The following is a 14,787-nucleotide window of genomic DNA, read 5'->3' on the forward strand; positions in this document are numbered from 1 at the left end:
ATTGAGAATGGATTTTTATGTTGGAATTTCTGAATAACCAAGATTACCACTGTCTTTTGTCAGTGTCAATAACATTATTACACTTTTACAACTATTTTCTGTTAAAAGTTATTTCTTGAGATTTAAAATGAATTTTCACTAATTCAGGTGACAGCTAACCACTGAACATTGTCTAAACATGCATATTTGTGGAATTTTACTAATCTCTTTACAAATATTGAAATATGACTTCCCAAATTTTTAAGTGCAACTCCTTTTTCTGTTTGCTTTTCATGAAATTCCGATTTTTATACTGTTACATGATAATGTTTCCAACAAATTTTAATCATAATTAGTATTACAATGATGATCATAATATAAAATAATGTATAACAATTGTAAATACATGATTTTGCAAATCTTACGAAGAATTATTATGATTTGTCATATTCTCATATACCTAATACTTTTATATTCTGTATCATTCATTCATTCCCTCAACAGGTATGCATTAAACATCAGCTTTATATGAAAGCTATATTCTTGGCAACAGGGACACAGCATGAAAGCAGATAATGCGAAAATGAGTAAATGCATCACATTGGATGGGAAGCACATGTATAAGCATATTAAATGCAAAGGGACCTGTGGAATTCGGATTATAAACCCTCTGTAGACAGTGGTTGGACCAGAACTCTTCCATCTTAGTCAGGTGCCTTTGTACAAACCAGAAGGGAGGGAGTGAATAAGCAGTGTATATGCCTAGGGAAGAGTGGCCAGGGAGAGGAGGCAACACGAGCAGAGTTCTGACTGTTGGACCATGCTTCCTTTTGGAGACCAACTAGCAGGAGTGGAAGAACAAAAGAGAAGAGCAAAGTAGATGAAGCTGGGTGATGAGGATGGGAGCAAGGCTCACATCGAGTCTTACAGACCATGTTAAAGGCTTCTGTGGTGCATTGATGTTCATCATAATAGGGTTACAACCAAGGAGTGCTAGGAAGTGAGTTGTATTGAAGAGGCTCACAGTAGTGTGTGGCCAGTACTCCATCAAGGAAAGAATGAGAAGGACCAGGGAGATAACTGCTCAGGGAAGCCATAGTCGGCATTGTTTTCCTGTGGGACCAGTGCAATGCAATGAGCTCAGTGAGTTCTCGCTGAGCTCAGTGCATGTGCAGCTCACTGTTGTCCCTGCAGTCTTAACTTCTTTGCCACACTGCACAATATGGTGCCTGATGCAACACTACTAGAGTTCTTGATCTGCTGGCCGTCAGGTCTGAGGGCTACGTGGCCCTATCTTGGATGGAACCCGTAGGATGCCACGATGTTGCAGTTCACTGAGTCAGAGATGAGTTCACTCCCAACTCAGTGCATATGCCGTCCTGCCCCATAGCCGTTGCCTCCTTAAACAAAATGGCACCCGATATGGTTCTAGAAGATGGACTGGGTTGTGAAATCCACCCTGTTCCTGCACTGCCCATCTGGGACCTGCTGCTCTGTCTCTGCTCCTGGTCAAGTCAAACAGACCAGCAGGATGGGCAGTTCTTTGTTTGGGTTCACCTCCTGAGCTCCCAGTATAAGTCCCTTCCTACCTTGTTGCTGGTGTGGTTCCGGCTGCTGGTGGAGTTCAGATCACCACTTGCTGGATGCTGCTGGGGTGTCAGTTGCTGCAACACCTTTCCATTGTATCCACTGCTTTCCTGTGTCTGTCAGTCTCCAGATACCCCTCTGCTGTTGTTCTGTCCTCTCCTTTTTCCTGGCATGTGCCCTCTCTGCTTCACACTGGCTAATATTTGCACGTCTGTTTAAACGTGCCCTTACCCTTTTCTGCCATCTTGATTCTCCCTTATGTTGGCTTTAATGATGGCAGTGACAAGACCTTGACAAATAATGCAGTACTAGTATTGACTCTGAGGCATTATTGTAGAAGGGACTGTTCCCTGAGACTTAACTGCAGCACATGTGCAGTTCCTTCTCAACAGCTTTGTTATAGAGTGCTGCTTCACATAAGTAATATTCAGTACCCTCTGTAGCATTCGTTTGTGCAGAACCCTAAAATAGGGAGGAGTGTTGGGGTCTGCTCTGTGACATGGTCGCTTTGGTGCTGGCATCCCACTTAAGCACCAATTTTAGTTTCTGCCATCCTTCTTCTGCTTCAGTTCCCTGCTAATGGCCTGGGAAACACTTTCAAATAAATAAATAGATCTCCAAAACAAATAGGGAAATGTGAATAAGGTCCAAATTACTTAATGTTATGTTTAGCATGATTTAGTAATTAACTCAGTAAAATGGAAGCTCTTTCCTTTGTGTAGCAGTCTTTATCTTAGTGAAGGGTTGACTCAGGTAAGTTTTCTCTGACTTACCTTTCTCAGTTCTCATTACCTGAACCGCTGCTTCCACTGAAGTTTAATATGACAGGACAGCTTATTCTGTAGGTCACAGTCTAGTTTAGCAGCTAAACCAAACAGGAAAATCCATTCAAGTGTAACCATGTGACAGCTGGCAAAGTTCTAAGCTAACAGATCACGTCAGTTAACAGAGTAACGATAAGTTCTTTGTTCCTTTTCATCTTGTATCAGCGATGAAGTAACCACCCACAGCATTCTTGTTTCTGCCTAAATAATAACACAATTTAGATACAGCTTTTGTCTTACTTACATAGGATTCCTTGGTTTTGTTCTTGATCTGTAATTATTTGTAAGTTATAGCTATCATTTGTTCAGTGAGAAATGATTGAGATAGTATGAAAAAACAATTTTTAAATTAATATTAAACATTGGGATTAATTCATATTTGTACTTGATTGCTTTGTAATATGTAAATTTGGCATTTTCTTCCTAAATATATTTGAAAGACAAGTAGTTTGCAGCTTGTTTTACCACTGTTAGCATTCAAAACACATTCTTAAAGAATAAATGAGATTGATGTACTAAATGTGGCATTGAATGATTAACATGTCCCTATTTGGGAATGAAATGTTACCGTAAGCCACATTTAATATTTTTAAAGCATACAATCCAAAAACATGTTAGTTTCTAGAGGAACAAATTATTTGCTCTGCATTGGAATAAAATCCGTGTAATTAAATGATGTATTTATATTAATAAAAGTTCATATGTCAGCACGATGCAGGTAGGACTTAAAATTAATTGCTTTTATCTTAATTGACTAGTTAACAAGCATCAAACATGTCTGCATGCATACACACTTGCACATATATATATATATAGAAGTCAGTGGGCACATCAAATAGAAATCATGTTAGCAAAGTCACTTTAACTGCTTGTTTTCTTTGTTATTTCTACCATCGCTATAAATGAAAATTAAAATTTGTATATTCAAACAACAAAAACATGTAATTATAATGTATAGAAAAATAAACATATAAAAAAGCAAATGAATTGTACCTTTGAAATACATGAGGTTTGTTCTTAATAAGAAAATGAAAAGGATCAAGTGATTGATATTAATTAGCAAGTATGTTAGAATCATTTTGTTGAGATACATGAATACAGCTTGAAATGAATAAAAGATCAATACGTTTTTCCTCTGTCTACAGACGAAAGTTACAAATTGTTTAAAATTGTAGATTGTTAGTATACAAAGAGTTAAAATAATACCAAGTAAATTCTGAGTCCTTGCTGTTGAATACATTTTGTGTGTTCTCATTTCAGTAAAATATTCCTTTGCAGCCTTCACAGATGCTATTTATAATATTAAAATTCATATTGATTTCACAGATATATACAACAAAATCCTGAAATGAAACACAGCTAGTCTTTCTTCTCTGTATACTTTTATTCTAATATTTGTTTTTATTTATTTGCATGCATAAGGAAACGAAAATAGTCATAAACCTCTAACTGTAACCCAAATTTCTATGTTTTCGATAGTAATTAAAATTAAATCTCCAATTTCATGTTAGGTTAATTTTTATTTGGAAGAGAAGTAGTTAAGACATTTTGGCTTCCGTTCAGTTTGCTTTACTTTAATAATTTTTCTATTCAACAGATTTAATTGCTCAAATGTTTAACACCTCTATAAGATATACTTTCCCCTGCCAGTCTCAAGGACTAGTCATTGTTTGGTGCAGAACTGGGAACTATTTATTGTAATCCTTTACCTTGAAGGTGGTCTAGAAGAAAATGGCTCCATTCCATTCATTCCAGATCAAAAGGCAAAGCCATTTATTCTGTCACTGATAAAGTTCACTGTAAACACAGCTAATATATGTGTTATGGTCAGTTTGATTTCCCCTGAATTGTGTAAATTTTAGGTGAAGATATAATACATGTATGTATACATGTATAAAGTGTATGAAAATAAATTGCTTTTTTTTTCTTCAGGCCTGATGGAATTGGAACTGTTTCAATGGAAGAAAAAGAAAGATTTGAAGAGATAAAAGAGAGACTGTCTTCCCTTTTAGAAAATCAGATAAGCCATTTCAGGTGTATCTTCTGCCCATTTGTACAAGTATTTGTTTTCCTTCTTTGGCTTTCATTCCCGTATTGCAGTTTATCATCTGTCCTCTGCTCAAGCGTTATCGGTGTCTATCCACCCTTTGCCACCCGTTGCCTGTACAACGTAATCCATGTTCTATCTAGAGTGTGGTTCATAGCCTGCCTTTCAGTTTTCCCTCTTTTTGTGTGGCCGTTCCCCTTTGCTCCACTGTACCTCCTGCCTCCTCTTGTCTTCTTCATCCTTGGGCAGCCCGTTGCTCACTTCCAGTGAGTGTGGCTGCTTGTCTCTGCACCAGACAAGAAGACCTTGTTAGTCCCGCAATGGAGGTGTTCCTCTTTTCCTCTCTCTACTCTTCACATTGCTTATGGAATGTAGTTATAAGATACATAGCCTTTTGCACCTTCTGTGAAAACACAGGCCACAGCACCAACCAAGCACAGCTGCTTCCTCAGAAATTAAGATAGCAATACAAAGATACATTTTCAAAGTGAAACAGGAATATCTTGATAGCATTTCTTTTCCTTGATTATGTTAACCCAAAGGAACTCAGTGGTTAAACCTATCTGGCTCGTGTTCCTGCAGAAACTAAAGCAACAAAACAGAAGGGTTTGGTGTTTTTTCTTTTCTTCCTTTCCTTTAAGATTTATTTATTTTTATTGGAAAGATTTAATTTTTTTTCCAATTTTTTGCACCTGGAACAGAGTTTGGGGTTATTTTAATTAATATGTACAATAAAATTTAAGCCAAAGAGAAGTTCCAGAAAGAGGCTTTTTTTGCCACTTGGCTTAGCTGTGGCTCTTGCGGCCACTTTAGGAATAAACCAGTGGATGGAAGATCTTTCTGTCTGTCTCTCCTCCTCTCTTTATACTTGACTTTCCAATAAAAATAAATAACTCTTTTTTTTAAGTTTATTTTTAAAATTATTTACTTTCATTTTATTTGAAAGGCTGAGAGAGGGAAGAAAGATCTTCCAAATGCTGATTCACTCTACGACTGCCCATACAGCCAGGGTTCAGTCAGACTGATGACAGAGCCCAGAACTCAGTTTGCGTCTTCCAAGTCCGTTGGAAGGTACCCAAGTGCTTTAGCCGTCATTTGCATCACCTGGTTTCTCCCTGGGTGCACATTAGCTGGCAGGTGACTCAAAAGTGAAGCTAGGACTCAAACCAGGCATTCTGGTATAGATTGCAGACATCCTCAAAGACAACTTGCCTGCTTGAACCAAGTGCCTGTCCTTCAATAATGCAAAATCAAAGCTCACTGGTTTTCTTTTGTAATGGAAAATTGATAGGATATTATCTAAAATGAAATATCGGGAACTGTAAATACTCATGTGTAATATAGGGATATGAATTACCAAGCAAATCAGCTAGAAGTTAGTAACTTTTTTTTCAGCAGGTAGAAATGACTTGGGACAGGTGGAACTGACATAAAGCCTTTGTTTTTCATAAAAAATCCTTTTAGTATAAGTTTTCTCTTCATACCATGCATATATGTATGTGTGTATATGTCTGCATGTATGTATAGATAACTTTTCTTAGAAAACACCAAATACTGTATTTTATATGAGTAAGAGAAAGAGTCTATAATGGTAAATCTAGGCAGATTCATTTGTTTGTAAAATTTATGAAAGTGGAACTAAGATTGACTTCCATTTACTCAGATTACGTATTAAATTTGGATGAATTTTATGTAACAATTGAATGTTTCCCACTGTGGTGTCACAGAACTGTCATAGTGGAAAAAACCCAAAATATTTATCCTGAAAGACATAACCAAATGATCTGTTTCTTTCAAAATGTGAAAGAAATTAAGAAATGTGAAAATTAATTAAGCTTCCATGTCATATTTTCTGTACTTTATTGATTCAGGGTTACTTAGACTCTGTAAATGTGTTGAATTATTTACACATTGTGGGCATTTAGCAAATGCTAATTCTGAACATGCCCAGTGGGCCCTCAGAACCCAGCGATGCTAAATGCAATCTGAGGATCAGTGACATGCCATTCATAAAGTGTGTCCCCTACAGGTTAATGGAAATAAACAATAGGAAAGACAATGGGCGGATTATGCAGATTCTCTGTAAAGATTAGGCAGGGGAATGGGAGACTACAAGAACTCAATTTGTGCCTTATTTAAATGTGGATTAAGGTTTATAGTATCCAAAATGATTAAAGCTACTTTGCTAATTTGCTGATGCTCTTTAAAAAAAAGTCACAGCACAGGAAAACCTCTATCAAAATAAGTTAGTTGTGGCTTTTTCCTACGTGTATGTGTGAGGCAGGGGGGAAGAGGAGTGATAGAGACACAAGATTAAGCAGAAGGTTTTGATAGTAAATAAAATAATATAACGTTAGAAGAAGAGTTTGAGTGAACACATCTATATAACATCCATAAAGTGGCATAAAACCAAAACTCAATCCTAGAGAAAGTTGAGCTGCTGCTTTGTTTTAGACAGAAGGAAGGAAGAGGACGGGAAGAAAGGAAGACAGGATGGCAGCAGGTAGGCAGGCAAAAAGTTTCAGGAAACCTGTTCAGATTACAATGTAAAGGAGGAATTATTCCATAATTAATTTTCCTTGAATAATAGAGAAAAGGGGAGTTCAACAAGGCAAGGGGACCTCTAGCAGGAAAAAAGCTTTTCTTGTTCAGTGCTCCTTCAGTGGAAGATAACCTGAAGAGAGAAATCCCATTCTAAGGAATAGTGCACTTGTTGCCACCATGTGAACTAACTTCCCATGAGCTCAACTGATGGTTCTGATGGTTATTTCTGATTATCCAATACTCTTAGTATGAAATTATGGGAATAAAAATTCTTGGGACAAATGACCACTGATAGAAGATCTACAGTCAATACGTGCTGTTTGGGCAGCTTAATGAGTTAGACAGTGGAATGGACAGGCAAATGTCAACAGAGAGTGGATGCTTTTTTGTCCTACAAGATTTGCCTATGACCTGCTTTTCCACAGTGCCTATAGAAAGAAACGAAAGAAACAACTTCATTTTCTCTGAGTTTGAGTAGCAAACCTGAAACGGATTTTATTATAGAATGCGTATTCATTGTCTTCATTTACAATCCCTGAGGTCTTTTTTGCTTGTTCTTTGAGTTCATGCATCATCCAATCTTTAGACATTTTTCCAGTTAACATCTTAACTATTTGAACTGTTGAAATCATAAGGATAGGGATACTTCAGTAAAAGTTCCCTGCACATGTTGGTTCTATGTTAACCTCTTGTCATAGTTCTCCAATATGATGAGTAACAAACAAAATTATTTACCATTTTTGTGTTCTGAATTTTGACTTTTTGTTTCTTTTGTTTTTGAAGATACTGCTTTCCCTTTGGACGACCTGAGGGAGCTCTAAAAGCTACACTTTCCTTACTTGAAAGGGTATGTTTGAACATTGTTTTATGAATGCTGGTGGTATCGTAGTGGCTGTGTATGCTCATTATTGAACTAGGCATCCCTCACATTGTGTGACTTCCTCCCTGCATTACATTGATGCTCTTCCTGTATATGAGCTTCTTGCTGAGGTCTTCCCATAGCCCCCACCCGGCTTATCCTGACATCATGGCATCCTTTTGGTAGTGACTATTTTACAGGAGAGAATTGTTTGCTTTTTAAATTAAAGATAGTCACAATTGTACCTTCTTTTTAGGCCTCACAGTTGTCATTTACTAACACCCCAATTCTATTTGTTCTCAGAGTCCTCTTGTCTATAATAGGAGTTTATTGTCTACTATTCGCAATATTTCTTTTACTCACAATGCATCCCAAAATTTATTAGCATTATTCCAGTTTGCGTTACCTTAAATGAATGCTTAAGTTATAGAAATTCATTTCCCCTACTCAAAATAAATTCAAACAAGATGTGTGACTCCATATTGAAAAAAAAATCATTGTAATGGGAATACGTCTCTCTGTTCATATCTTCTGTGGCTGTTAAGGTTGAGAGGAAACATGTATATTTGTTCATAAATTAGTTGCAGCTAATGATGGTCAATCTCTAGTCTATATTAAAAAAAAAAGTATTTCTATAGCTCCTGATTTTACTCTCTTACTCCCTATGTATTGGCTTCAAACACTTATTCTTGTCCACTTGCTGTATTAATTGTTAATATCATACTGTTTATTAGCATCTTTGTTACAAATAAAAAGGAAAAACACTATATAGTACAAATACATCTCTATTTCAGTGCTTAGGAAATGAAACCTAGAACTAACACTTGAATAAAAAAAGATTTTGCATTGTAGACGGATTTCATCTATGTGTCCTTCTCTTACTCTGATTATTGTGTATTTGATTATAGAAATATGGTAATTGTTGTATAGAATTTTTGCCGTATTAAAGCCTGCAAATAACCCAGGGCTTTCAAATTATTTATTTCATACCATTCATAGTTAACATGAAATCATTAAATTGTGTTTTTTTTTTTAACTGCATCGTTGTGAGAACCTATTTCAGGCTCTGCCTCCTGGTTTCCATGGCAGAGCCTCCTACCTGCCCCCAGCAGGGAAGAGGTCGGAATAGCAGAAATGCCCTTGTGCCCGTCATTGGTAGGTGGCAGAATGAACAGTAACCTCTATTCCAGCTGCAGTCACTAATCATGTCTCTTGCTGAATTGAAACAAATGTTAAGTACCATTTCATTTTTTTTAATCTCTTGACTTAAAACTCACAAAAAAATAAAATCTAAATGTGACTGTTTAATATGTGATACTTTGGGGAGAAACATGAGAGAATCCATGAAACAGGGGTTAACATCCCACATTTGGCATTTACCAGCCCTTGATCTACATTTTTGCCAGGAAACAAGGTACAGTCCCCATCCCCACTCCAGATCATTGCCCAACTCCTCGGAAATATCAAGTAAGGCCTATTTATGCACTGTTTTCACCTCTTTGGCACACATGTACACCACCTTTTAACAGCTCTCTTCTGTTGTTTAAAGTTTGACACCATGGAAAGCCTAAAAGATTTATAATATTTGGTAAGGAAAGAAATTATCTTAAACTTGCATTTTGTTAATAATCATGTATAAAATAATCATATTTGATGCTTGCATATTTTTAGTAAATGCCAAATGATTTTCCGGGTTGTATGTCAGAATATTATGGAGAATAATTATGTTTGATTAGAGAATAATTTCTTTTTTTTTTTAAGATTTATTCATTTTATTACAGCCAGATATACACAGAGGAGGAGAGACAGAGAGGAAGATCTTCCGTCCGATGATTCACTCCCCAAGTGAGCCGCAGCGGCTGGTGCTGTGCCAGTCCGAAGCCGGGAACCAGGAACCTCTTCCGGGTCTCCCATGCGGGTGCAGTGTCCCAGTGCATTGGGCCGTCCTCAACTGCTTTCCCAGGCCACAAGCAGGGAGCTGGATGGGAAATGGAGCTGCCGGGATTAGAACCGGCGCCCATATGGGATCCCGGGGCTTTCAAGGAGAAGACTTCAGCGGCTAGGCCATGCCGCCGGGCCCGAGAATAATTTCTTAAATGATGTATTTTGCTGTTTTCGAAACAGGAAATCTTGCCCTACGAAATTTTTAAGTGTTGTCAGGGATCAAACATGCTTGGATGAGCAAGTGAATTAGAGATCATAATATTTTGCTGAATATGACTGAACTGACAAAAATTATAAGACATGAAGTAGATATTTTTTGGCTCTTCAATATTTCTTCCAAGCTATGGAACAGAACACTAACAAAGCATTGTCTTCTCTATAGTAATCTTGTGCAGTATATTTCATAATTTTACCGAAAGCTAACCAAGAAAAAAATACATTAAATACATGGAAAGTTAGAGTTTGATTAATGGTATTATCAAACCTTAATGTGAGCAGTTGATCATTAAGTAAGTTTTAAAGTAAATTTTTAAAGTTATCAATTATTCATAAAAAAGTGTTTACTGCATTACATTTTGAATACCAAATATAATTATATTTTTCTCTTCTTGTTACTAGGAAAAACATTTTAAGGAAAACTTCAGAAATACAGTTTAAGGACCAAAAGAGGCTAATCAGTTAGCTTTTCAAAACTGTGGAAAGTTTCCAAGTATTTTAACATTTGCTATTCCCTAAGCACTCGTTTCACTCAGAAGTCCCCTCCTTCCTCCCCGCCTTTTTATACTCTCCTATAATGCATTCTGGTATTTTCCACATACTACAGTTAAAATTTAATTAATGAAAGAGTATCATATTTCTAGATTTCAAAAATTATACTTGCTAGCATTTTTGTTACTGCTTTCAAATATATTGCTCAAAAGACTTAAGGCTTTTAAATTTGGAATGTGTAAGACAAACTTAGTTTCTTGCTTGTCCTGTGAACTGTAATCCTGATCTGACACAGCTGTTCTAATGGTGTTGTGGGTCCCTGGAGGAAAAGTGACGGTCACACTGAATAGTGGCCTGGCCTATGGGAGGTTTGGATGTGCATAAATGAGGCAGGAGGAGCAGGACTGGAGGATTATGTGCCTGGTTGGGAAGTGTCCACTCATTACTTCCCTGTCTTACCCAGGGCCCCCACCCCCTTCCAGTGTTAGGGCTAGGGCAATTTGTACAATTTGTTTTTAATATTTATTTTATGCAACATCTGTCTTCTTTCTCTGTGACCATCCCTCTCTCCCTTTCTCTCCTCTCTCGGTAGGTTTTAATGAAAGATATTGCCACTCCCATACCAGTAGAAGAAGTGAAGAAAGTGGTCAGAAAATGTCTCGAGAAAGCTGCCTTGATCAATTACACTAGGCTCACAGAATATGCCAAAATAGAAGGTCAGTGCAGTGAGCAGTTGCCGAAGTGGCAGTAAGAGCCAACAATGCCTATTAACTGAATGTTCTATGAAAAGTCCCTTCCTTTCCTGAACAATCCTGTGCCATGGTAAAAGGGAAATGTCTCATTAAAATCTCAGCTGGTGAACTGAAGAGCTTTTTCCTATTCATTGCTTTAATATGCCTCCTGGGATTCCACTTGAATGAAAGACCCAGGATTCATGCTTAAGTTGTCCTTTGTTCTTACTCTGAGTTTTCAAGAAACCAAAAGGTGTTTTCATGGGTTGTATTTTTTTGACATTACTGTAAGTATGTCTAACATTTAAACTCTGGGCTGTGGATTCTTTGATAGGTAACAGCGTAGTATTATGTAATTTTATTTTTCTGCAGTGACACTCAGGAAAGGAGGAAACTTGTTGATTATTTTAAGTGCTGAAATAAACTGATAGAACTTCTTGCAGCTTTTAATTGCTTGCAATATGTTGATGTCCTTGAAAGATTAGTGCTCTTGAGAGGACTGTGCATTTTCTTCTCTTTCTTCAGGTTTTATTCATTAGCTACTGATAGTTAAAATGTTTAGAAATAAGTAGATTGGAATTTTTGGCAGACACAAACATCAACTTTTATGCGTCAATCCTTTAATATAAAAAAAACTAACAAATGGGGCCTCAAATTCTTTGTTCAGAGTGTCCTAGAGCCAGTTTATACAGCACATTCAGCATTTGCTGAGGGAGAAGACGTCTTTGTGGTTCACCCAAAGTACCTGTATCTGAAAACAAAGAAGATCAGCCTTTAAAAGAATTTTTAGTAGCTTTAATATGTGATTTAATTTAAAGAATTGTAAATTTATGATTTATTTTTATTAGAATGGTTTTATCAAAATTCACCCAATGAAAAATATTGATTACAATTGGTTGTTACTCCTTTATTCTCTCCAAATCTGATCATGCTTTTCGAACATGCGATAACCAACCTCCTGAGTGATTAACAAAAAAGCCATCCCATCACTATAGCAACCAATATTATATCACAAGAATAACAACATGAAAGCTCCTTAGTTACCAGTTTAACATCATTAATTATGATATCGTGTTGTGTTAGAGTGAAAGCAATGAACGTTAGATCATCTGGGGAAAGTGGAAGAGAAACACGTTGGTTTTCCATTTGGAGTACTCATCCAAATGATTTTTATGTTTTGAAAGTTTTCTGAACACAGGTTGAAAAAAACTGATATAAAATAAGTTAAATCCTTAGAAATTGGACAAAGTTTATAGATGACTTGAATAAATGTAACATTGTTTTATACAAATGTCACAATCCATTTTAAAAAAAAGGCTGTCCTTTATTCTTGTTTTTTTGTTGTTGTTTGACCATTTACATGGCCAAGAACACTGAGAAAACACAATATATTTGTTTACCTCTGTATTTTTCTAGTCATATGATCTACTTTGATATGGATAAATAATATCTATACTTATAAAAAAATGTGCGAAGAGTAAAACCTGTAATCCAATCAGATGGATGGTAAGCAGGGGTCTCTCTCACCTTCTCCCTTGCTGGAGTTACCTGGCTCTTACACAAGGTGAGAATATACTAGAGACGAAATATTAGCAATTTACTGATGGACTACTGTCAGGAAGCAGTTATTGAAAAATAAAATAGTCTTGCTCATAACGTAAGAAAAACTTAAGTGGATTTTTCCTGTCTCCCTCACTCCTTCTTTTATATTTAGAAACAAAAAAATTGGTTTTGTTTTATTCTCAGGACCAGACCAACCAAAAAATCAAATTTTAGCTAAGCATAGGAACTGGGCTACATTTTTTAAATTTTTTATTGGCCTTGTACTTTCTGTGGGCAGTGTGAGTCTGTTTTCTCCTAAACTCTCTTTTCTTATGTTTTAGGCCCAGCAGAAAAGGAAGCAGGTAATTGATGTGTCTGCATGCGTACGCCATTATCGCAGTGTGGCGGCATGATTTTTAATCCATTCTTGTGGTATGATTCACATACAAAAAGCTATTTATACGTAATGCATACAACTTGAAAGACTTGGAGATCAGCATACAGCTGTGAAAGCAGCACCATAGGCTATGCTTTCAACCAGTCTGGCGTTTCTAAATACCTCCCCACCCTCATTATTTAATTATTTTTGTGATAGACATTTAATGTCAGATCCATCCTATTAGCAGTTCTCATGCTCGACAGTTCTCTGACATTTACTAATCTTGTGTACCTGGATCATAGTACATAATTTGACCAACAGCAGCTCATTCTTTCTCCCTCCCCATTAGCAACCATTTCTATTCTCTGCTTCTATGAGTGACTCTTTTAGGTTTCTCATATAACTGACATCAAAAAGTAATTGTCCTTTCTAAAACATGTATTCATTTGAAAGGCAGAGTAATGGTTAAGTGAAGGAGAGCAAGCAAGAGAGGTAGATCTAGCCAGATCCAGACCCGCTGCCTAGAAGGCAAGCTCTTTAGTCACTAGGCTACTGCACTGGGCCCCTATGTGTCCTTTTTTGAAGAATTCTATAGTGACCAGTATTGGGACACAGTGTTTTAAACCGCTTCACACAAGACTGGTATATGAGATTGCCAGGTCAAGGCCCAGATGCTCTGCTTCCAGCTTGCAGCTGAAGCATCAGAGAAAGCATGGAAGAGGGCCCAAGCACTTAGATTCCTGCCATCCATGGGAGAGAACTCAATGGAGTTTATGGCTCGTGGTTTTGACCTAGCCCTGATCTAGCTGTTGCCTGCAAACAGAAAGTGAATTGACAGATGGAAGCTCTTTCTCTGTCACTGTGCCTTTAAAAATAAATCTTAAAAACAAAGTAAAAGCTTGGTTACTTGTGCCTATTGGTTTTCTTGGTTTTGCCATTGAGTTGTCAGGGTCCTTTACATAATACAGGTATTAACCCTTTGTCAGATATATGGTATGTAGGACATTTTCTGCCATAGCTTGCCTTTTCTTTGCTGTTGGCAGTGTAGTGTCTTGTTATTAATGAGCTGCTCTGTTCTTTTCAGGATGTTTACTAGATCATTTTGTCTAGAATCCTCCCAATGCTGTGATTGTTACCAGAATTATTGCTAATGATTTGCCCTAAAAAAAAAAACATTTATGTAAAGTTAGGAATTATTTTTATATGAATGCAAAGCAAAAAACCAAAGATTTTATTAATACCGAGTATTTATGTTTTAAAGATGGACACTCCTATTGTAAGTGATCACCAGTAGCAAATGGACCCACAGAACTAAACAAGAAGACCATCACCTTTTACCACCCTTGAAGAATAGTGTGAGGGTCAAACACATAAATGCAATTAAATAAGTATGAAGTTATTAACTTTGAAAGTTGTTAATCACAGGAGCAGACAGAGGTCATGAAATCTGATTTTCAGGAAATTGTGCTGCTCTAGATCTCTGAATTTCTAAATGCCTTGTTGTCTTTCCTCTGGTCTCATTGACCACAGTTGTAATTCATTTAACTACGTGCTCATCTGCTTATGCTCGGGGTCGCTGTCTCAGCCCTTTGCAATCAGGTCCTTACCGACCTGCTCACTGCTGTTATCCCGGCACCTGGCAC

At 36.9% G+C, this 14,787-nt stretch overlaps 1 protein-coding gene across 6 annotated transcripts in view; it reads left to right on the forward strand.

Annotated features, from left to right (window-relative positions):
• The window catches only part of CADPS2 (calcium dependent secretion activator 2), a 400,665-nt gene that overhangs the window by 282,002 nt on the left and 103,876 nt on the right, over nt 1-14,787 (forward strand). For all 6 annotated transcript variants that reach the window (XM_058681318.1, XM_058681315.1, XM_058681314.1 and 3 more), the window contains exons 14-16: nt 4,323-4,424; nt 7,765-7,828; nt 11,085-11,208. In XM_058681318.1, coding sequence (XP_058537301.1) covers nt 4,323-4,424; nt 7,765-7,828; nt 11,085-11,208 — 290 coding nt within the window. The remainder of the gene's footprint in view (nt 1-4,322; nt 4,425-7,764; nt 7,829-11,084; nt 11,209-14,787) is intronic.

The sequence above is a fragment of the Ochotona princeps genome, chromosome 25, assembly GCF_030435755.1.
Source record: "Ochotona princeps isolate mOchPri1 chromosome 25, mOchPri1.hap1, whole genome shotgun sequence".
Lineage (NCBI taxonomy): Eukaryota > Metazoa > Chordata > Mammalia > Lagomorpha > Ochotonidae > Ochotona > Ochotona princeps.